The sequence below is a fragment of the Notolabrus celidotus genome, chromosome 8 (genome assembly GCF_009762535.1).
Source record: "Notolabrus celidotus isolate fNotCel1 chromosome 8, fNotCel1.pri, whole genome shotgun sequence".
Lineage (NCBI taxonomy): Eukaryota > Metazoa > Chordata > Actinopteri > Labriformes > Labridae > Notolabrus > Notolabrus celidotus.
This window is the reverse complement of record NC_048279.1, coordinates 30,948,245-30,970,844: the sequence shown is the minus strand read 5'-3', so window position 1 is coordinate 30,970,844 and position 22,600 is coordinate 30,948,245. Positions and strand designations below refer to the sequence as shown.

General features: G+C 38.5%; 1 protein-coding gene across 1 annotated transcript in view; it reads right to left on the bottom strand.

Moving 5' to 3' along the window:
- The window catches only part of prom1a (prominin 1a), a 99,039-nt gene that overhangs the window by 12,658 nt on the left and 63,781 nt on the right, over nucleotides 1-22,600 (bottom strand). The window contains exons 5-22 of the mRNA XM_034690692.1: nucleotides 15,902-16,022; nucleotides 15,193-15,256; nucleotides 14,873-14,962; nucleotides 12,292-12,521; nucleotides 11,912-11,986; nucleotides 11,634-11,697; nucleotides 11,297-11,456; nucleotides 10,885-11,037; nucleotides 10,285-10,408; nucleotides 10,050-10,153; nucleotides 9,202-9,286; nucleotides 6,077-6,223; nucleotides 4,834-4,905; nucleotides 3,386-3,478; nucleotides 1,288-1,341; nucleotides 1,119-1,199; nucleotides 971-1,039; nucleotides 364-453 (exon numbers count right to left, since the gene is read on the bottom strand). Of these exons, the coding sequence (XP_034546583.1) occupies nucleotides 364-453; nucleotides 971-1,039; nucleotides 1,119-1,199; nucleotides 1,288-1,341; nucleotides 3,386-3,478; nucleotides 4,834-4,905; nucleotides 6,077-6,223; nucleotides 9,202-9,286; nucleotides 10,050-10,153; nucleotides 10,285-10,408; nucleotides 10,885-11,037; nucleotides 11,297-11,456; nucleotides 11,634-11,697; nucleotides 11,912-11,986; nucleotides 12,292-12,521; nucleotides 14,873-14,962; nucleotides 15,193-15,256; nucleotides 15,902-16,022 (1,876 nt within the window). The remainder of the gene's footprint in view (nucleotides 1-363; nucleotides 454-970; nucleotides 1,040-1,118; nucleotides 1,200-1,287; nucleotides 1,342-3,385; nucleotides 3,479-4,833; nucleotides 4,906-6,076; nucleotides 6,224-9,201; nucleotides 9,287-10,049; nucleotides 10,154-10,284; nucleotides 10,409-10,884; nucleotides 11,038-11,296; nucleotides 11,457-11,633; nucleotides 11,698-11,911; nucleotides 11,987-12,291; nucleotides 12,522-14,872; nucleotides 14,963-15,192; nucleotides 15,257-15,901; nucleotides 16,023-22,600) is intronic.

The following is a 22,600-nucleotide window of genomic DNA, read 5'->3' as shown; positions in this document are numbered from 1 at the left end:
GATTCTGATCTGATTATTGTATAATAAAAATCTATCATAGCACTTTGTGAAAGTAAACTTGTATTCACAAAGATTTGAAAGCAAATATTTACTCAAAAAAAGTATAACTTTAACCTAAGATCCAATCAAAACAAATGTTTCTATGCCTTATATCCACCTTAATAAACATATAAGGCAAGAAGATGAGGTCAGCTACTTGAAGAGCTTCTTTGCAAACGTAGATTAATAAGAGATGCACGACCCAGTTGAAGTGCAGTGCATGTAGCACCCTAAGGAGCTACTGCTAATGTACTTAGCCTTCTAAAACCCCCTCCTACCCCGGTTTAAACACTCTTTGTTTCACCGTATCACCGGTATAATTACCATGGAGTCGACCAAAAAACTGCAGGTAATGATTTCCACCGTGTCCACCATGTTGCTGAAGGGCTTGCATGGTGCAACCTCCATGACCAACTACAAAGAGCAGGATAAAAATGGTAAACATCTGCACACAACTGACTGAGTAATACACACAATAGATCAACAGGAACCATTTCCCCATAAACTGTATGTTAATCATGCTACTGGTCTGAAGCATCACAACACATTGCACAATACATCCCTGTAATTTAAAAGTTTCCCTTAAAATAACAAAAATTATGATGAAATAAAAAAGCTATATTAACAAAAAAGCTCCAGGCTTCAAACAGCCTGTTTTTTCTTTTTACTCTATTTTGAATTCCTTAGGTTTACTACAGCACAAACCAATGAGCCACAAAGCAAATTCCTCAGATTTATAGAGGTTGTTACGGTTATATTTGTCTTCTCTATATATACTCCAAAAGTCTTATATAACATGCAAAGGTATCTTTGCCAGCTCTTTGTACCAGAAGAGTTTGGTTTAGTCTAACACTTCAGATCTGCAGTCACAGTGAAGAGTGAGAACAACAGAAGCTTCAACAATATGACAAATTATCACACAAACACTTACAGATGTTTTGACCCATTCTATGTATTGATGGAAGTAGCCGATAATGGTGGTTGTGTATTTTCCTGTTTCCTGAGGACAATTAAGACATAATGTGAACAACAGACCGTAAAGAAATGCTCATTTAAAGAAGACATTATTCTTTACTTACCTGATTGATTAACTGTGTTGCATTCTGTGAGATGAGGTACTGTGCAGCTTCAATGGCTTCAATAACCGCTAAAACTTTGTTCTGCAGGGAATAAATGACACATTTTATTCAGTTTAAGCCTAAAAATAAGTCTAGTGCCACAATCAGACTCAAGTGCTGGTTTACTCACTGGCAGATCTGAGGCTGTCCTCTCCAGGAACCTCATACTCTGGTTTAATGCGCTCTTTAAAAAGAGAAATTAAGAGAACACATTAACACCAACAAGAGATAAAGTCAGAGGTAATTTCAAAACCTGGAACATACAGCAGTGAAACACAAACGGACCAAGCAACAACAAAAGCGATACTTGATGACCAATAATCTGCTCTCAGAACAAGCATGCTGAAGAACTTTGTTCCAAAATGAAATATCCACATCGTTACCAAATGAATGACTGAACAGAAGTAACATCTTTAAGTGGATATTCGGACATATTTTGGTACAAAGTCCTTCATGTTTAACACCACTGAGCATGTGAAAGTTATGCAAAAGTAAATACAAGAACACACACAGCATACATAGATACATTTCCTCAGAGTACCATCTGCAGCTGTGAGATGAAATATCTCTCTAAATGTTGCAAATAAAGAAATGGGGACACTAAATACACAGATTGGACACATATCTGCTTACCCTTGCTCTAACATATTTCTTGAAGTTGAAAGTGAAAAATAAACAAAAAACAAAGACAAACAGAAAAAAAAAAACTTTTGTAAAACTGCATCACTGATTGTCTGATTTGCTTGTAGCTGTAAATATTTGCTGTCATTCAAGGAATGTCATTGCCTTTGACAGGGGAAAAGAAAACTGAATATTTAATTTGTTTTTTTACAGACATGGCAAGTTGAATGACACATGCCTGAGGGCCAAACACACTCTGCTTTTGATGATTTTAAATGAAATCCTGAAATAAACTTTCACTGTCAAGGATGGTACCACTCTCTTCAGGAGACACGGACACATCGATTACATTATGACTCATAGTTAATAGCTCTGACTTACACATTTACACTACCTAACATTGTTTACAGCTTTAAAGTGATGAGTACAGATAATATTGACAAAAGACTTAATTTAGTTAATCTTTTAACCACTTGGGGGAAGAACAACAAGCTGTTAACATAAACCTCACAACATTTTAAGCTATCTTTTCGTCCATTTAGACTCATGTCTCTAGTTACCTGACAAGTATAAATCCATAATTCACTCTCTCAAACTCTGTTTTTGGTCACCACCAACTTTTGGGGTAAATACTCTGGTTTGTTCACCAGCTTGCCTCTTAAGAAACTTTGTTTAATGGTGCTGGATGTGTATTTTACGGTGGGTTAATCTATTTAATGTAAGTAAGTAACCAAAGTACTAGCTTGGACAGCATTGAGACTAAAACCATTAAAGATGCAGGCAGTATAACCAAAACAATGAGCTGAAAGATGCTAAAATGCTCCATAGAGTTAATTGAATAGTGCTTTTGTCTATTTTTATCAAAATAAGTTGATTAGACCAGCTCTAAGATTTATTTCTAAAACATATATAGGAAATACAACACAAGGCAACTCACAAACCATCTATCATACTAGAATGTGTCTTACAGTCAGTGGGCAAAAACACCCTTTGGGCGAAAAACCCCCACATCTTGTTTTGGTCATTTCTGTCATATGTCTAGGTTTGCCTCACCCCTGCTTTATCTTCCAAGGTAATTTCCCTGCATTCCTCACACTGCCTTTAAGCTACCCTTCAGTCAGAGGTAGGCCAGGGTGTACAGCATGTACTAGCACTTCAGCCCACAGGAAGAAAGGGAGCTGGGATTTTTCTCAACAAAAAAATCAGCCCTCAGTAAAAACACATCAAGCCCTGTAGCTCGACTGCACTCTGGTCTTTCAAGGCCACTGTGACTGAGGAAATTTGGTGTATGCTTCTTCTGTGCTGGTTTTCTGTTTGACTGCTTAATAAACACATAAAGCAGAATAATGTAAAATTCGCAGAATATTAATACCCTGATGTTGTGTCAGTTCATATTTTCTGTTTTGTTGAAGGGAAGAAAGATACTCAAGTACAAAGGGAACATAGAATTAACCACAGAAATGCAAAATACATGAGTTGCATAAGTGTTTAAAAAGGGATGCTTTTCTTTTACAGGCATAACTAGACAGAACATCTAATCAGAATCCAAGAGTTTAGCCAAGCGTGAATATCTGGACTGAAAACAGAGACACAAAGTCTGACATTACCATGGCCTGCTCCATGGGGATGATCTGTTGACGGTGGATCTGCCGCAGAGTCCCGATGTGGCCTTTCAGAGCTGTCTGCAGACCGCCTCTGGGCTGAACACACAAACATGCACAGAAATGTACTCTTGTTAAAAAATAGATTTACCACGGCATGGAAGGATTTTGGGTCTATAAACTACAAAATATGACATGTCTGCTAGCTGGTCAATAACAATAAATCAGTGTTTCTTTGTGTCCAGAAGACAAATTCTGATATAATTTACTTTGTAACCCCAGTAAAGTGATTGCTCTTGCTGCCCATACATCCCCATGTATCTCCATGCTTGGGTATTGTGGAAAATTTTGGGCCATATAGTAGAATATGTAACTTATCGGTAGAACATGTTGGGTCGAGGGAGTAATGGGATTGGTTTCTTTACTGAGCGCTTGTGCTTTCATTAGAGCACAAGTACCTTGTGTTTAGTTGAAGTAAGAGTTATACAGTCATGAAGAGGCATTTGATGGAAAACTTTACAGTTGAAAAGCAGTGGTTAATAGGAATTTATGTTGTGTTTTGCATCATAGATTGAGCTGCACGCATCACCTTAAAATTAAGATACTGCCAGATTTTTTACAACTGGACATCAAACCTTAAAGCTAGGGTTGGTAGCCACGGAAAACTAGCATGAATTTGAATGTAGCATTCCCTCAGGACTCCATCTAACCCCTCCACCCCGCTCACATGCACGACTGCCGCTGATTCGCGACCATATGATGGTGACTGATTCAAAGTCGGTCCTCAGCACATCGTTTGTGTTTTGCACTACGTCAACTCATGTCTCACTCAGCGGTAAGAAAACACCAAAACATTATCATAGTGAAAGTTACAAACACAAACAAACATGAAATGTACGCGCAGGAGGCGGGCAGAATGGCAGGATGGGATTTGATTGGTTTCATAGTTTGGCTCCTGATGGCAGGGATTGGTTGGTGTTTTCCCAGGTTTACTCCGGCTGTAGGTAGCAGCTTTCTTTTGCTCTTTTTTAAGAACACATTATGTATTGATTTCCATCGGGACATAAAGATCGTTTTTACCAGTATAACAAAAAGTGTATCTGAATCTGACTACCAACCCCAGCTTTAAAATTAGTCTCTTTTTTAAATAATTTTTTAATAAGACCTAAGTCACCATTTATATGTCACCATTACATGCTTTGTTCCTTCCCTAAAACCCCTTGAAGGCACAGCAAAGCTGTCAGACTGCTCCCACAAACTGTCTGCATTTAGGCTGAGATGCTTTTTTTAAAACAAGGACACGAGCTTTTGAGACTTAGGACACCCAAATCTACCAAAGTGCTCCCATGGCATTATAAAAAAGTGAACAAATTATGTGCCTGGGAACTCACGAAACACTTTGAAACTAAATGGCGTAGACGTTTGTGTGTCAAACAACAGCAGGGGGTTCTTACCATGAGATCCGTCTGAGCCTCCAGCTCTCTGGCAAATGAGAGCAGGTCCACCACAGTGACTCCCTTATTGACCTGAAGATAAGCAGGTATGAAGAGGAAAAACACAGAAAAATCTTCTCTTAGTGGTTATCTTGACGGCTAAGTACTCTTAAGTCTTTTTTAAAGCAAGTGTCAACTAATATGATAAATCTTAAAATGAACAAGGCTGAGCTGCTCATTCAAAACAGATCAGTGAGGCAGCATTTCATTTAAAACCACATCAGTGCATTACCCTCTAGTATTTTCTTCCAGAGGAAACTTTCTTCCGAGCTGCAAATTACAAAGAGCTCACTTAATTGATGCCCTGGATAAAGTGGGTCTTGTCAGCAGCAGATTGCATTCTATTGATTCAAATAAATTAAGCTGGGTGCCAGCGTAATTGGTGCTTTTTGTGATGTTGACAATATTATAATTTTAACCCAACAGCTTTAATGTTTTAAAATCAGAGACTTGATACTCAAATCTCTCTTACATGTACAAAACATGTAAAGATAAGAGCTGCTAAAATTTGTTGGGCCTGCAAACTCTCATCCTGATATTTGGAGTGTGTGTGTATATATCAGGACAGGTGGTGCACTCGAATGGAGTCCTCAAAGGTTTTTTTATCTTGCCCTCCAAGGAAATAAATCTAAGTGAACCTGAACGATGGTGTTGAAGAAGAAAGGCCAATGCCAAGTCCTGGCTTGTTCCTGCACTCTCTGCTTTGGCAGGAATCTCTTTGGATAATCAACTTTCATCTGCCCTGAACAGAATCTGGTGTACTGTGTCATGTCGCAGCTCCAAAGCATGACTGCCTGCTAAATGTTAACTGACAGCCAAGGAGGAGGCTATTTCTGGTCCAATACCATTAAAGCACAAATGTATAGCACAATCTTTAATCAATATTTACTCTCATAGATGCACTGGTATTTATAGAAATTATATAGCCAATTGCAATGTTGCAAGCTAGATCAGTTAAAGATAACGTCTGACAAAGATCAATGAACCATGGTCATATGTTATAACTATGTGAATGTATTTTTTGTCCTCATGTTCCCGTGTTTTATCAGCTTATCAGTTCGGATTTTTAAATTTGCTTCCCTCCTTTGCCCAACAATGATCATTTAAAGTGTGTTCTTCTTGTGTTTGAACCATCTTATGAGTCTGCTCATTCAAATGTGTCACAGTCCATCTGTTTGTTTCTGAATGAATGGGAGTGAATCACCTCTTCCAGATAGTCTGCATAGTTGATTTCTGACAGCCCGACTTCAGAGAAATCCAGAAGGTTTTGCTTCCCCTCTGCCTCTAACAGGATTATCCCCCTGAGGTCGATCTTCATGCTTTCCAGTTGACCCAACACCTCCTTGGTAAACTGTGAACATACAAAGGTACACAATAGATTTGTCAGGACCTATAGGTAGCTAAAAGCCTTGAGGTTATGTTTTCACAGTTTATGTTTATTTTTTTATTTTCAGGGAATAACAAAAAGTTATTTTGTGGCTTAATGTATATATATAACTTCAAATGTTTTGTCTCTTCCAAAGACTTAGAAAGCTATTAACAGCTGTGTACAACACTAATAGGGAATTACTGTGAGTATTCACAAACTGTGTTAGAATAATGAAAGACTAGCATGAATGCAAAAACAAATGTTGGCACAAGGGCGACCAAAGAGTTCAACTATGTGGTTTGGATGGAAATGAACAAATCCCACTGGTGGTTTTCCTTGATGTTGTTTGTTTGGATGGTCACTGTTTACTTCCACTACTTCTTAGTCTAGTATTTAATCAGAATTACAGTCCTATTTAATATATTCATACACAAAAGCCTGTCCTGTTTTAAAATGTATTTCACAAACAAATTGAATGGCATATCTCATATATCTGTCATAGTTATTAAAACCAGAGAGAAGCAAACTATACCCTCCAATTCAAAATAAAATCTCTACAATGATTTTGTGTCTCAGTAATCTGAAAAACGTTGTAATGATGATAATCAGAGTTTTGTTTTTGTATGTATTCAGAGCCATAATCTTAGAGACACATTTATTGGCAAATATAATTTCAGAAAAGGATGTCGTGCTTAGTAATATGCAATTTTGCCACCAGAAAAAGAAAACATATGCTTTCTTGTGGCAATGTAATGACAAACACGAAAAAAATGTTGGCCATAAAGTTGTTTGTCTCAAAGGATATAGGCAATGTATGCCAGAAGAATTGTTTTCTTCCCTTGTTGCTTCCTAAAAAGTGATGAAAGTATTTTGGGGGAATATTTTTGAAATTGAAAGATGAGCAACTTGAATCCATTGGCTGCATTCTTGGAGCATGTATTCAAGACGGAGTCCTGAGGAAATGCTACAATCAAATTCATGCTAGTTTTCCGTGACTACCAACCCAAGCTTTAACTAAGCTACATAGCAGATGTTGGGTAGTTGTTAGGAGGATAGTGGGATAAACTGTTGTGAGAGAGAGTGTAAAACAAGAATTGGATGCTTATAATAATGGGCAAGTATTCTGTAAGTGTCTAAAATCCATCTTATGGAAAGTGCAAAACAATCCAAGGCACACACAGTGCCATGTTAAATAAAGAAATTTGATTCTGTGCAATTACTACAGAGTGCTTTGACTTGTTTGTTGAAGGTTTTGCTTTTTTGACCAAGTTTAAAAAAAATGCGAATGATCAGTACAAAGACACAGCAGCACTTCTACTCCTTTGCCTTTGTATTCTGAGCTAATCAAGTGTAGCAATAATGTAATGAGGCTTTTTCTTCTAATTATTTTGTCTTTAGATGATGTGAGCGATGACAGTCTAGTCCCAAAGATAAATGAAGAGTAATGGAAACTGATGACGGCACCCCCTGAGCAGAGATACAACATCAATGGGCCAAATGAGGCTCAAACCACTCAATATACTACTCATTGAGGACCTGCTCGACCAAGATCTTCTAAAGTATGTATTTCTAGTAAGTGATGTTACCATCAAGTGATTCATTCTGAAAGTTTTTTCTATTTAAGGAACACAAATGTGATGCTTAATCATAGAAAGTCATACTACAATACCACCAAGCTGATGCACTGTGTCGGAGTTCTTGTGACCACCTTTAATAATGCTAATGTAGAAAATCACAGGTTACTTGGAGTCTTAGGCCTACACCAATATCCCAGTTTTCACTGTGACCTAATACCATAGACTGTATAATTAATGGATGTAGTATCGGTGATGTCACCCATCTGTTTCTGAAGCGCTGTTTTGAAGCCAATCGTTGGCAGGAGCCATATTATAAATGCCAAAGGCAACCTAATTTCTGTCAGGCTAGTGTGAGGTAAAGAGGTGGGTTTTGAGCAGCCTCCTCGCCAACAGCTACAGTATTCCCATCTGTCAGTCAAGTCAGTCAAAAAAAAATTCACCTCCCATACAGTGTGTGAAGATAGAGAAATTAGCGAAGCCGTTTTTTGAGCCAGGCTGTAAACATATTTATTTCTTCTGCAAAGATCGTCTTGTTTGAATTGGTGTGTATGTGGTTTCCGGTGTTTCTGCAGCCAACCTCAAGCAGACGCTCAACGAACTGCAGTTTATAACACTTCCGCATGGGCTGCATATTTTGAGACCGGAGTTTGCCACTTACACATGTATATTTTACCCTTGGAAAAGGCATGTTGTACTCAGGCTAAACACTATGGGGTTTGAAGCTTTGTACTGCAAAGATCAAAGAAAACATTTGTATTTGTTTAAGAGGGCCTTATATATTTTTGTACAGTAACTAGCAGCTTCTACAGGTGATGAATAAAATAACTGCGGTCTGTTTACTGAAATTCTGTGAGATACTATTTGACATTCTATGAAAACTTTCTGCAGGCATCTAATTGAGACAAATGACCTAAGTGCAGGAGCAGATGCAGAGTGAACCGTATCAGCTGTTGGCTGAAACAAGCCAAAAAAGTCTTGCCAACTGGCAGCAAAGTACTGAATGTCTCAGGCAGGCAGACATGGCTGGCTTAGTTTCAAAAAGAAATAGAAACTTACATCAGGGTATTGTCTCAGGCATACACGAAGGTAAGAGCTAAGGCATGTGAAAGCTATCTGCTGTCAGCACACACTTTGATTTAACAGCTAAGAAATCATTAGGTAATACTTATGAAACATTGCAGCCAAGATTGGAGACTTCTGGTTACACTCTAGCATATAAAGCTACATGACCAAATTAAATACAACCATAATTCTAACCTCAGTTTGAGGGTGATTTTTATTCAGATTAAAACCGTGTTGTCACCCCCTCTGATCCTAGTATCTTATATAGTTTACACTTCAAGCTGAACGTTTGCCAGAATGCTACCAATGAGTTTTACTGACCAATGTGGTGTTGAGGAAAGTGGAGATGTTGAAGACTTTGTCCAGACGCATGGCTGAGTATATGCCTTTGTTTTCTTTGCAAGTACTAAATAAAACACACACATACAAACACAGAGGTAGAGAGAAGGGAGAGAACGAGAGAGAATGTCAAATTAAAAGTTTCAGAGCAAAAACATTTGCTGCCACCAAGTGAAACTGTCTGGAAGTACATGACACACTGACAAGTTTCCTGACAGACAACAGTGAAATGTTCCCCCAAAATCCTGAAATATTTGCAGTGTGGTCAAAGATACATTTTCCATGATACTATTTTGGTGACTCACATAATGCACATGTAGTTTGCACTGCTTGCTTTTTAATGGGCCAAGACTTGTTGAAGCTAAGCTGCTCTATTTGGAAATATAATGACTGCGGGTCTGCCATCTCAGCTACTGAGGATATGCAGCTTCCCACTGGAGGGAGATGATGAAAGCTGATGTAATCCCCGAGAAAGAGGCTGAAGAAAAGCAGCAGGGATAGTGTAGAAAAATGATGCTAATTAGCTACTCAAGGTTAATAGCTACTCTCTATCTCATTTGCATCCCCATCAATGGAAATAAAATATTCAGTTGCGTGGTTGATGTTTGACCCAAACGCCTGCGTTAAAAGAAAAATAAAGCACAATGTGATAAACTGTGTAGTAATTTTACAGTCTGTAATTGAATAAATAGCTTGTCTTTCTGCAAAATCTGATCAGTTTTATAACCACATTTAAAAATGACATACATAGATGATAGCTGTGCATTGTGCCTAAAAGGTGGCGACCTCATTTTGGCATCTAAATATATAAAAAAAGGAGTTTGGGTTGCCTGTATAAGCTTTCTGATGTCAGCTCTAGATCGGAGTCATTGTAGATGTAGCCAGGGATGAAGTTTTTCCACTCTGGGTTGACCAAGTATTGGGTGTCCACAACCTGGTGAATCACAGAACAATAAAGAAGAGGTGTGACCGATCATTCTCATCAGAAGCAAATTGGATCTACTGAGATGCTTATTCATGGTGGACTAAAGCACTGTATTAGCTCATGGTGGACTTGTGTCTTGCCTTGAAGACTTCTTTGGTGTGGAACGGTTCACAAAATAGTTTCTCCATATTTCCTCCAGCCAGGAAGATGAGCGTCACCACTCCCATCAGCATCCAAGAAAAGAGGAAGCTGAACCCGACGCCGCTGTGGAGAGGGACAGACAGGCCATCAGGTACAGCCGAATATCAAAACTATACAAAAGACACTTTTTATAATTATCTCAAACTAGACATAACACATACAAAAAATAAATGATTTAGAAAACATTCAGGGGAAAGGCTTTAAGAAGGCTTTGTAATTTTCATCATTTTATTCTTAATATCATTCCCAGCACCCCTGAGTCAACGTCATTTATACCTTGTTGGCTCTAGCTTTATTAAAAAAAAGCACCTAGGGGCCAAAATATATATAGTTTTAGATATTGCCGTGATTTAAAAAGTATATAGTTTTTTATGTTTTAGAAGTACTGAACTTGGTACATTAATGGCAGATACAATAGACTCAAGGTTTGCTGTCATGATAGGAAGACAACTGTTGCTGAAACAAGCATACTAGTATTAAACTTTTTTTGTTAAACCTTCATAGTTTTAAATTTTGACTGTCAGACAGAGCTAACTCACGCCATGAGCATTGTTCCTCCTGTGTTGGAGATGCATCCTCTTGTTGTAGGTGAGGCGTGCTTGTCGTATCCCAGGGTGCCACACAGCAAGCCCAGATAGTTGAAAGCCAGGACCAGCACCACCATGCAGCACAGCGCAATACAGCCTATCCACCTTTAAAGTGACAGACATAGCTTCAGGGTTAGAGCATGGTTAAGTTATGTATTACCATGAGGAAATCCCTCCATGCTTCACTTAATAAAACAGCAGTATTAGCTAAATGGGGTAAATGAAATTGATGCAAAGTGTTTAAAACAACCCATACATCATCTCCACTGCACCATTTAAACTGGATACATGTGCCCACATTAAAACATGTAATTTTTTCTTAGTTTACTGATTCATTTCTATTCATGTCAGGTGGCCAGTGTACCTGTAGAAGTCCATTTGGTCGATTTCAGGGTACTGGTCCTCAATCTTGGCATGGGCGTGGTTGATAAAGATGGTGAAGTTGGACAGGCAGCTCTGCACAGGGAATACCTTAGAGAAGCTGCTGATGTTGTTGCCAATACCATCCACCAAACCCTTTACATCTAAAAGACAAATCAATCTCAATTCATGCTTCTATAAATTCCCAGTTTGAAGATAGAAACAATTAAAGACTCTACAGATGCATCGGTGAGAGAAAATACCTGTCATTGATTTATGTAAATTAGTAGAATAATTACAGACATGATAATTACTATAATTATATGTTTGCTTTCACTTACTTTCTACCACACTTCTAGTTTGTTCAATGACCATGTGTGGTGTGTCGTTCACTGAGGCGTAACCCTGCGAGAAGAAAAAGACAGTGTTTGTAATAATTAGAATAGTCATTTGTTTTGGTAATTATGTCAAATTCAGGTAATTTAGTTAATTACTAGATACCACCAACATGCACAATTAGACAAGGCAGAGAGAGTAAAGTACAGGACATCAGACTCCTAGAGATGGATTGAAGCGGCAACTATGTAAGAATATCGAAAGGTGTATGATTTAGGCTCACCCTCTGGACGATAGCACTCAGGTCAGTTCTCATGACATCATTCACCTTTTCCAGCTGGCTGTTCACTTTGGGTAGCTACAATATAAACAGACATGAGTTCACACACACAGAGATAACGCTCAAAAGTCCATAATCTTTCAGTGATCTCCATCTGTCTTCTAAAATAAAGTCAAAACCAAATCAGTGAAGTATGAAACCATTTTAACATTCAGTATTTGATTCTTACCATATCTTAGCATGGACTGAAGTTGTTTAATTATAATTTTTTCTCTTTAATTTCACTTTCATTGAATACCATTCTACTACTATGAACTAAATAGTTGACAAATCTGTCTGAAGCATTAAAATAGCATATCACACTGCACACATTCATTTTGTACCCTTGTGTAGTTAGCACTGATCTGCAGCTGCGACAGTGACTGGCGGATGTTGCGGCACAGCTGTGCAGTGGTAGCGTCAGACTCCTCGTCATGACAGCCCGGGTCATTGAGGGTGCGGTTCATGCTGGTCCGGACTAGGCTCAGGTTGAAGTTGAGTTTCCCTGTTCCTTCTTTGAGGACCTCCAGACCCACCCCAACGTTTTCCAGGGCCTCTTTTGTTTCTCGCATGGCTGATTGAAAGAAACCAAACATGGGATTGAGAGCATGTTGTGTTACTCCTTTGAAGAGAATTGTCAGAGACCGGACAACTCCCATCTTTTCAATCCAAGTTTCTAGAAAAATGGTGTTATAACGAGTCCTGAATTTTATAGCTTGGCTGCCAAATGTCTCATAAACAGAATTAATATGTGTTGTCTCAGTAACTTAAATCTTTGTATCTCAGTATCCATATTTATTTGTATCTTATATCTTTTAGTTTCGCTGTGGGAAATTCAGTTGTATTATTTTAACACATATTCAATACATTTCAAACAACTCTTTGTCTTTTAAGACACTAAAATAGTAAAACTCTTACATATTGTTCTGTTACCAAGAGCCTGTGGTTCAACTCCAACACAGAAATTGGACAGTTTGTATAATATTTTCTCACGTTAGACAAAAGAACAAACTCATACAGGCAACAAAGTGTGCACTCATTGTAAAAACCAGGCCTGAGCCGAGTACGTCATACCTTTGACTGCTCAAGAGCATTTCTTCCTGCAAACTTTAGCAAAACAGAAAAGGTACGACTATAAATTTTGTAGCGTCTCTTTTTTAATTTTATTTTCTGTGACTAACTCTTGTAACCAGCAATTGAATGCAACACAGCAGCCAACGTTTGCAGAGTAGCCTGCAGCACATTTCTAAAATTTAACAGGATAAAGGATGCAAAAACACTGGCATCCTCGAACGATTGTATAAAAGATGCAAGAGTGTAGGAGAGGAAACGGTGAATTTACTATCACACTGCGTAATGCTGAGCAGCACTGGAGGGATTGAACACAGATGGATGCTGTCCTAGAAGCATGATTGCCATATTCACTTCTACCTATGCCTCGGTGAAACATTTGTTTCGCATTATGAATCCTGATTTACTACGTACAAATATCCTCAGACTTCTCGGCTCAGCCCCAGTAGGACGCTAATAGTAGATAAACACAACCGCAGTCACCTGTTGTCAAAGATTTACAGTCTGAACTATCAGCATGCTTGGTAACTGATATTTCACCATTGATTTAGTTGAGCTACAAGCATGTATATTGAATGTAGTCAAAACATCCATATACAGCTGCTTGCCATCATAAATAAACTAAACCAATAATCAAATGGTTAGTAAAATCGCATGGAAGTGCAACATAGTTTTCCAAGAACTGGTAACACAGCACATCAGTGTTTTGCTTGCTTCACACTGAAGGAACACAACTGAAAAAAATAAGAAGGTTTCCATGGGCAGGGTTAGAGAAGAGCTGGTGATGCCTTTATCTTAAAACTGCACTTAGAAAAATGTAATGGAAAAAGAAACAGAGAGATAGATATGAATAGAGATGAGTAGACAGTAGTTCTTGTTCATGAGAATAGTTGATCTGGTATGAAAACACAAGCAGAATATACTCTGGGGGAATGTTAATGGGAAAATAAAACAAAAAAACTTAAAGCTCATGTGAGGAGTTTTTGGTTGGCAATGAAAAAGGCTTAAAATAATATTGATTCCTCATTATAACTGGAAAAGCAAACAAAACCATCAACAAAAAAGAGACTATTTCTATATTTAGTCACTTTTAAGGTCTGAAAACACTGATTAAGTATCAGGCTAAGAGATTAGCTGCATACTCTTGATGATGCACTTGTTCAACAGCAAAAAACATTGAGTAATTTTGGCCTTTAAAAGAGCACAGGTTGAAATTGTACAGGGCAAAGTCAGCAAGGACCACTTTCTCCACAGGGGGGCGCCAAATCAACACAACCTGAAAGTTCCTCATAGGAGCTTTAAGCATAGCGACTATATATTGGGGCCAAACCAAGTCAGACTTGTGCAGTTTTAAGACATTCATTGGCTGGAAAAACTCAGGAGTCAGATAGTGCTCAAGGAAAATCACAAGGGAACAAATCACAAGAGCATCACTGGTGCCACAGTTCACAGGGTCAGGGGTCACAGAGGATTGAGGGTCATTGTCCAGTCACTGAGTTAATTTTACCTTTGATGGCTCTTTCGATTTTCACTTTATAAGAAAACATAAAATACAGAGATTTAATATAAATTCTGAAAGATTTTCACCTGTTGAAGTTGATTACAAACCTGTTTGTTTTATTCTGAGCTAAATATGTCAGCATGGTGAGTGATTTAATCTTCAGTCGGGCTTGTTTTTTATTTTTAATATCTTAGTCTTAAAATAATATTTGCAAGTAATGCAGGATACTATCTGTTGCCTAACGACTTACATAATCTTTTGTGGTGCAGCTGTCACCTGCATCAGAAGGATGAAGCTAAGAATTACATGATCATATCACAGCCAAAGAGGAAATTAAAAATATGTGGATGTACCTCCAGCCATGGTGAGCGCTCTGTCCAGAGCTGGATTCACCTCCTTATCCAACTGATCATGTATCCTTCCACCCAATAAGGGACCTATATCTGTAGAGCACACAGTATCAGATCAGTAGAAGAAACAGACACATAGACTAATAGTCACTGCTGTAGCTGTCTAGACTTAGTTACGTCACAAATCTGATGAAAAACAACCAAATGAAGGAAGATTAAGAAAAGTCAGGTAATAGACATGATATATAACCAAGAGCAAGAACTCAGTAAATCCTTTCTGTCAACATAATTCACCATCAGGGGTACGGAAGAGGTCTACTTACTATCTAGGTCATAGATGACTTTGTTCTTGGCTGTGGCGTACTGGGATATTAGGTAATCAATTTGCTGCAAACAGGAAACAGAGCAGAGCACAGTCATACAAATGGAGGCAGATAAAAAGGAGTTACAGTCTTGTCAAAACAACAGGCACTCTAAAGTGAAGTGCAAATTCAGTTTCACACAATTTATCAAAATAAAATGGAGACAATGACGAACTACAACACGGGGTCTTCATAAACAGTTTGTGTTTAGCAAACAAAGCACTTTGTTTGCTTGCTTTCAAAACTCAATGAATAAGGATGCCAGTATAATAACATTTTATGGGGTGTAAATTGTGTTTTGAAAATTGAATATGTAGCTGTGCCGGATGCACAAGTGAAAAACGTTCCCACCTCAAAAGGATTATATAAATGTGGCATGACTGCAATCAGTAGCAGTCTGTAATACTTTTATATATCAGGAATATTTCTCACTGGAGTGAAATATTTCTCACTCTTTCCCCAAGTTATTTAACTCACTTTGAGGTAGTTGTCCTAATCAGTTGTACCTAATTAATCTAATTTAGTTTGTTGGATTTTAACACAATAGAGTGATTACATTTTAATCTTAATTACTACATTTTTACTCTTATAATAAGGTGTAATAATGTTTTAAAGCAGCTGGATGCAAAGCATAAGGAAGAAAGGAAATGTTAAAAATCATTTGTCTCACCATTGGCGTGTCGTTAACGAAGGTGTGAAGGTCCCTCATGTTGCTGTTGACTAACCTCCGTATGTTCTTCACCTGAGAGCTCAGGTTTTGGTTGGCAGCATATGCGCACAGCACGCCGATCCTAAACAAAATGACATGAACAAACACTGTGACCTTTTCATCGCTGTGTGCTGTAAGTGACCCTGCTGTTCCCTCATCAGTTAACTCTGTAGCTCAGGGGTTCCTTTTCAGACTAGAGTGATATAATTACATGAGCAGTAGGGGGCAGTGTGCACCACCACATTTAGTCTGGTCTGACATGTTCTTTTCTAACTTTCTCTCAGTGTACCTGTAGAATTAGTGTAATTATCTTGACAGGCAGCATTTCAACTCAACTCATTTCTATTTATATATGGCAGCTTTCATACATTCAAGCATGCAGGCTAAAGTGCTTTACAAAAGAACAGAGACAGAAAACAACATCAATAGGTAAATGATACAAGGCTAAAACAAGATAGAAGAATGTGATATGAAATACTTAAAAAATAAAAAATATATAAAATCAACCAATTAAATAAAATCAAATAAATACCATAAAATAAAATAAAATAATTAAAAAAGAAGAGGATAGAATAAGACAAAATAAATAAACAATGATGCTAAAACAATGGTCATAAAAGTGATAAAAGTGATAATGCAGTCCAGGGCTAAAGGGAAATTACTCCAAGTTAAAAGCCAGATTAAAAAGGTAAGTCTTAAGTTTACTTTGAAAAACACCCAGAGAGCTCGCCGTCTTAATGTCCAGGGGCAGAGAGTCCCACAGCTTTGGTGCATAAACACAGAAAGCTCTCTGGCCGGTGAGTGTATATCTAATAAAGTGGACTAATGTACATAAAAGCTGTTGGGTGCCTCACAAAGCTGAGATCCTTACATAAGCGTGCCCTTTCAAAATCATGCATTGAATGAAAATCGCATTTAAAGTGTGATTTCACAAAATGACTGGAAGCACAAAGAAGGTTATTTCCGCTGAATTTGAACTTCTGTGGGCTATCCTCGACTTTGCATCCCTCAAACCAGGGTTACATTTCAGGATGAGATTGTAATAACTGCAGTAGAGGTAGGTGTATTTACATTAAGCTCTCAAAGCCTTATCTGTATAATGTGAGGTCCCTGGGTTGTAAACATATTCAAATTAAATGTGAGAACACAGAATTGCATAAAGTACACCATTAAAGTGTGTCTCTTGCATACTTCAAACAGACCTGAGTAGCTTGGTGCAAGGCTTAATTAGCCCGGCAACATCAAGGGGAAGACATCCAATAATATTAAGCTGTTTCCATGACTCACTGTCATCTCAGCTGAGTTTACAGCGCGGCATCTCACAGTTCTGTGCATGTTAGTATATGTACGTGGTTTGATGGTTGGGGTTCATGGGGTGGTTATCTTTACCACCAAAGCAAACCTCTATAGGATGGATTGTAGAGTATCAAATCTCTAACAGTGTATTAGGCTGTGATTCTTATTTAAGTTAGATAAGCAGCTTTATGAATGATGTAAGATGAATCGTAGAGAGATACAAAAGGACCGTCTCAGAGGCTACTGGGGAGGTTTAGATCAATGGGGATGAATCAGGGTGTTGTGACTCACTGTATAATAAGGTTGAGGTCTCTGTATGTGTCTGTGTGTCCGTGTGTCAACAGCTTGTGTTGTATGCATGTGACTGCTGTGCATGCTAGGTGAGGCTATGCCCCTTTTATTGACCTGTTTTCATGTAAGAAGAATGCAGTGTGTATTTTTAATACTGTTAATCCAGTCTGAGCTAACCTGCTATATGGTTAAGATAATGTGTGGCACTAGGAATAGTACAAAATATTAGACACAGTCTCTCAGATAAAGCCTGTTTTCCTCACAGGTTTACTTTCTAAATAGGTGGCAGTGTAAATATACATTATCTGTTAGTAGAGTGGAGCTAAAACAGAAATCACAAAGTTAAAATGTTTATTTAATGGATCATTTCACTAATAATGTAACAAGAGTTTCCCATTTTAAGTATTGAGTTCCCAGTGTGACATTTTCACTTCTCCATAAACTTCAACTGGTCCAGGATTCAGCTGTCCGGATCATAACCAGAACCCCTTCTATCGAACACATCACCCCTGTCCTACAACAACTTCGCTGGCTGCCTTTCAAATACAGCATAGACTTCAAGATCCTTCTGCTCACATTCAAAGCTCTCCATAACCTACCACCTCCCTACCTCTCTGATCTCCTTCAAACACACACACCAACCCGCACTCTAAAATCCTCTTCCTCCATGCTTGCTTAACCTCCATGGAACTTCAAGCTTTCAGCCACGCAGCCCCTAGTCTCTGGAACTCCTTACCACTAACCCTCCATAACTCAGAGTCTCTTCCAAATTTCAAATCCCACCTCAAAATCCACCTTTTTAGAACTGCATATTCTCAGTAAACACCTCACATGTACCTTTATTTTATTGCATTTCACCCTTCTATTCATTGTGTTCTTTTCATACTGTATATTTTTTGTTTAAAAAAAAAAAATGTATTATTATTATTTTATCCAAGCAGTGTCGCCCAATTCAACAAATCCTCACATTTTCAAAGTTACATCCCAATTATTCATAAAACCCCCAATATTGCACACTAAACTGAAACATCACCGAACAAAGTGATAGATTTTCCTTGCAAAACAACAAGTCATATGTGCAAGCAGTTTATTTAGGAAACATGCTTATTTTTATACTTAAGCAGCAACCTACAGTGACTGTAGCAGTTATGACATGGACATTCAAGCCCTCAAAAAAAGTCAACCCAGGGAGGAAGTGGAAAGGTATGTCAAGTAAACTCAAACTCAAACAAACTAGCCTTTCACTGAGGAACCTAAAGCTGAACCATGTTGGGTTTGTAACATCGAGTGAGTGAGGACATGCACATAATGTTCCCTATGCCATGTAGGTAATCAGACGTAAGTAGAAAAAGTAACTAAATTAAACCCAAACACATAGCCAACATATTTTCCACCTTTTTCCACCTGGTGCTTGACCTCTCCACCTGTCATGCAAGTCATTTTAGGGAGGTCATTGACAAGCAGCCCACTCTGTTATTGAGGTTTTGTTCATTTCTTACCACTTACACACTCATATTAATGTGTAGTGGCCTCAAACTTGCAATACCTTATCAATCATAGTTAATAATCTTTGTTAACAATATGCTATTTCAACCATTCGTGATGTTGAAAAGACTCATCTGAGTCTGAGGGTTAGCTAGAGGTGAACTTTGAGTGAATTATTGTAGAGTAAAATGAACGCTTTCTTTCATTCAAGTGGAAGCTGTTCTGCAGCTGAGTTAAAGCCCACATGTTAGAGCATCTTTCAATAAACAATGAAGAAAGACCTTGTTAAGTAATGGCTGTCTCATATCAATAGTGTTTACTACTTGTAGTTAACAGGCTTAAACAAGCATGCACTTGTGTAACCCTCAGAGAGAAAATAGGATCACAGGCTGCCCTTTGGGAGAGAGACTTTTCTCATCTTTACAGCATAGAGCTGTGTTACGTCTGGAGGAATTGCACTTTTCATAAATAGGGAGAATGCGGACAGAGTAAACGCTGTCATCGTAGAAATGTAGACTTAATGAGAAAGTAGGTCAAACAACCAGGCTGGGACGCAGTGAAGTGGAGCCATCCGGAACCAGGATAAGATTCAAAATGGCCACTTTCACAACAAAAGCCTTTTGTGGAACTAGCCTCTGCACTGTCTGTCTCTCTCGCTCTCTCACACCCACAGGTCCACACATGCTGTCCTGTTACAAATATTTGATGCACAGACTTTACACTCCTCCTCTCTCTCTCTGTTTTTATCTCATAAGCAGATACTTTATCTCTTTTTTGTCTCTGTCCCATTTGTCTCTCTGTGCTGACTTGTCTGTTTTCATTAAGGTCGCTTTCACTATACCTCTATTGCTTAGCCTCTCTTAGCCTCAGACGTTTTATTGTCTCTATTCCATCTCCCCAGCTTGTCTCATTTTCCCAAAGCACCCTCTCTTCTTTCTTTTCCCCTTCACTGTCTCCTCTTTTGCCCTCAGTTCCCTCTCTTGTTTCTCTCTCTCTACACACCTCCCTCTCTTTTTCTTTGTTTCTCTCTGTTTCACTCTCTCTCCCTGCCGGTGTCCAGCAAGGTCACTGGAATCTGCAGCCAAACAAAGACTCTTTGAGAAAAATGCCCGGCGCTTTCCAACGAGCTGTGTAGTACATGACCGTACACCTTACTTCAGCAGACACAACTCTGGTTTAGTTAAGCGTCTGGTCAAACTTTTGGTATCTTCATAAAACACATAAGAGAGAGAAATACATCTATACTTGTGTCTGAATATTAACATGATCACAAACAGCAAACCTGTGGTAACGAGCAGGGCGCTCCAGAGCTGAATAACAGAAAACACTTAAGCACTGCTGTGTTTGGGAATTAGTGTCGTCTCACTGATGCTTACAACAGGAATTATGTCAGTCTTTGATTCACCTCCTGTGGAGTCACCTTCATGTCACCTTAAACCTGACAATACCTTTTAGTACCCCAGTCTAAATTCCAGCTGAAAAGCTTTTAATAAGGAATGCCATTATGCTTGTTATACAAAAAAAAATGACATGAATTCTGCATGACAGCAGAGAGGAGAAGATTAAAGTAGAAGGATGTGAACTTCAGGCTAAAAATGCATAAAATATAACTTTTCACAAACTTACACCTACTGACAAATTGACAAATTGTTGGTTTTACTTTGCAGAAAACACATTTATTTACTATTTGTCACTGGCACAAACATAAATCTCTGTCTCTGGCAAAATATCCAAACTCTTATTGAATCACTACTCATACAGTACAGCTGCAATGTTTGTTCAATGAGTTCACAACAATATAGTTAATTACCAACATACTTTGATAATCCAATACTTGTTTTGGCGATGCCTTGATGGGACAATAACAGCTTAATTATTTTATTCCAGCTCATTAAAGCTGGGGTTGGTAGTCAGATTTAGATACACCTTTTGTTATACTGGTTAAAATGGTCTTTATGTCCCGATGGCAATCAATACATAATGTGTTCTTAAAAAAGAGAGAAAAAAGCTGCTATCTACAGCCGGAGTAAACCTGGGAAAACACCAACCAATCCCTGCCATCAGGAGTCAAATTATGAACCAATCAAATCCCATCCTGCCGTTCTGCACGCCTCCTGCGTGTACATTTCATGTTTGTTTGTGTTTTTAACTTTCACTATGATAATGTTCTGGTGTTTTCTTACCGCTGAGTGAGACATGAGTTGACGTAGTGCAAAACACAAACGATGATTTTGAATCAGTCACCATCAGCGGCGTTCGTGCATGTGAGCAGGGGCGTCGTTTTGGAGGAGCTCCGAGGGAAGGGGTGGGGATTAGACAGAGTCCTGAGGAAATGCTATATCCATATCCATGCTAGTTTTCCTTGACTACCAACCCTGGCTTTAAATGTGGAGATCATGTCTTTTCTCCACTTTGACAGTAAAGGAAATAATCAGGACAGGAACCTAACCACCGTTAACTATCTCGTAAAAATGTAGTTGCAATACTTGATCTTTAAACCATTTACCAAGTCAGCTTTTCACTGTGGTAGTATGCATGCTCTTGTGTTGCACCATAACATTTTTTTTTTTTTTTATCACCCACTCCGTCAAACTGGGTTCAATGACAGCATGGCCGTATGGCTGCTCGTTAATAATGCATCTCTCGCTAACCACAGGGGACAAATTCACACAGAGCAGGAGGAGATTTTAACCTCCAGCCACTTTGTAAAAGAGCTGTGATCCCCCGTTTGAACAAAAGCCAAATGACACATGAAACTCCCCCTCAAGGTGGAAACCCCGAAACAGCAGATGAAGAAGAGCGTCAAACTGGTGCAGTGTCCAAGTATGTAGGCCACTACCGGGGGTTGGCTAGTGAGAGTTACATGGTCTGGTGGCTCCATAGCTTTTACAAACTTTAACAATAGCCTTCATTCAGTGTGTGTGTGTAGTTGTGAGACTGGGGCAGTAGCCTTCAGGCCTTCCCTGCTTTCACACTGCTGGAACTGGACTTCTATTATCTTTGCTCTTAATAAGAAATGATATCCATAGTCACTTTTATAACTCTAAAACAGGTGATATAGCTTACAATAATAAAATACATTGCTATTTTAATTATTCACAATTTCTTGTGACTAAATAATGGAACTGTGCATGACGTTCGTTCAATCAATCAATCAATCAATCAATCAATCAATCAATCAATCAATCAATCAATCAATCAATCTTGATCTGTATAGCGCCAAATCACAACAGACTTTATCTCAAGACGCTTTTACAAACATAGCAGGTCTAGACCCTACTTTGTGTTAAATCATGAACAGAGACCCAATACCAAGACAGGGTAAGACTCAGTCTTATCTTTAGTTGTACTGCCTTTTTTAAATCACAATATAGAAAATGCTAGCGTTCATATTTGATGATGGCTGTAGCTCAGGAGGAGAGTCAATCATTGCTCAATCAGAAGGTTTTGGGTTCGATTTAAGGTCCCACTGTCCACACACTGTGTCCCTGGGCAAGACACTTCACCCCAAACTACCCCTGGTGGCTGTGCCAGTGGTGTGTTAATGGGATTAGTTAACACTGAATACATAACAGCTTCTGCCATCAG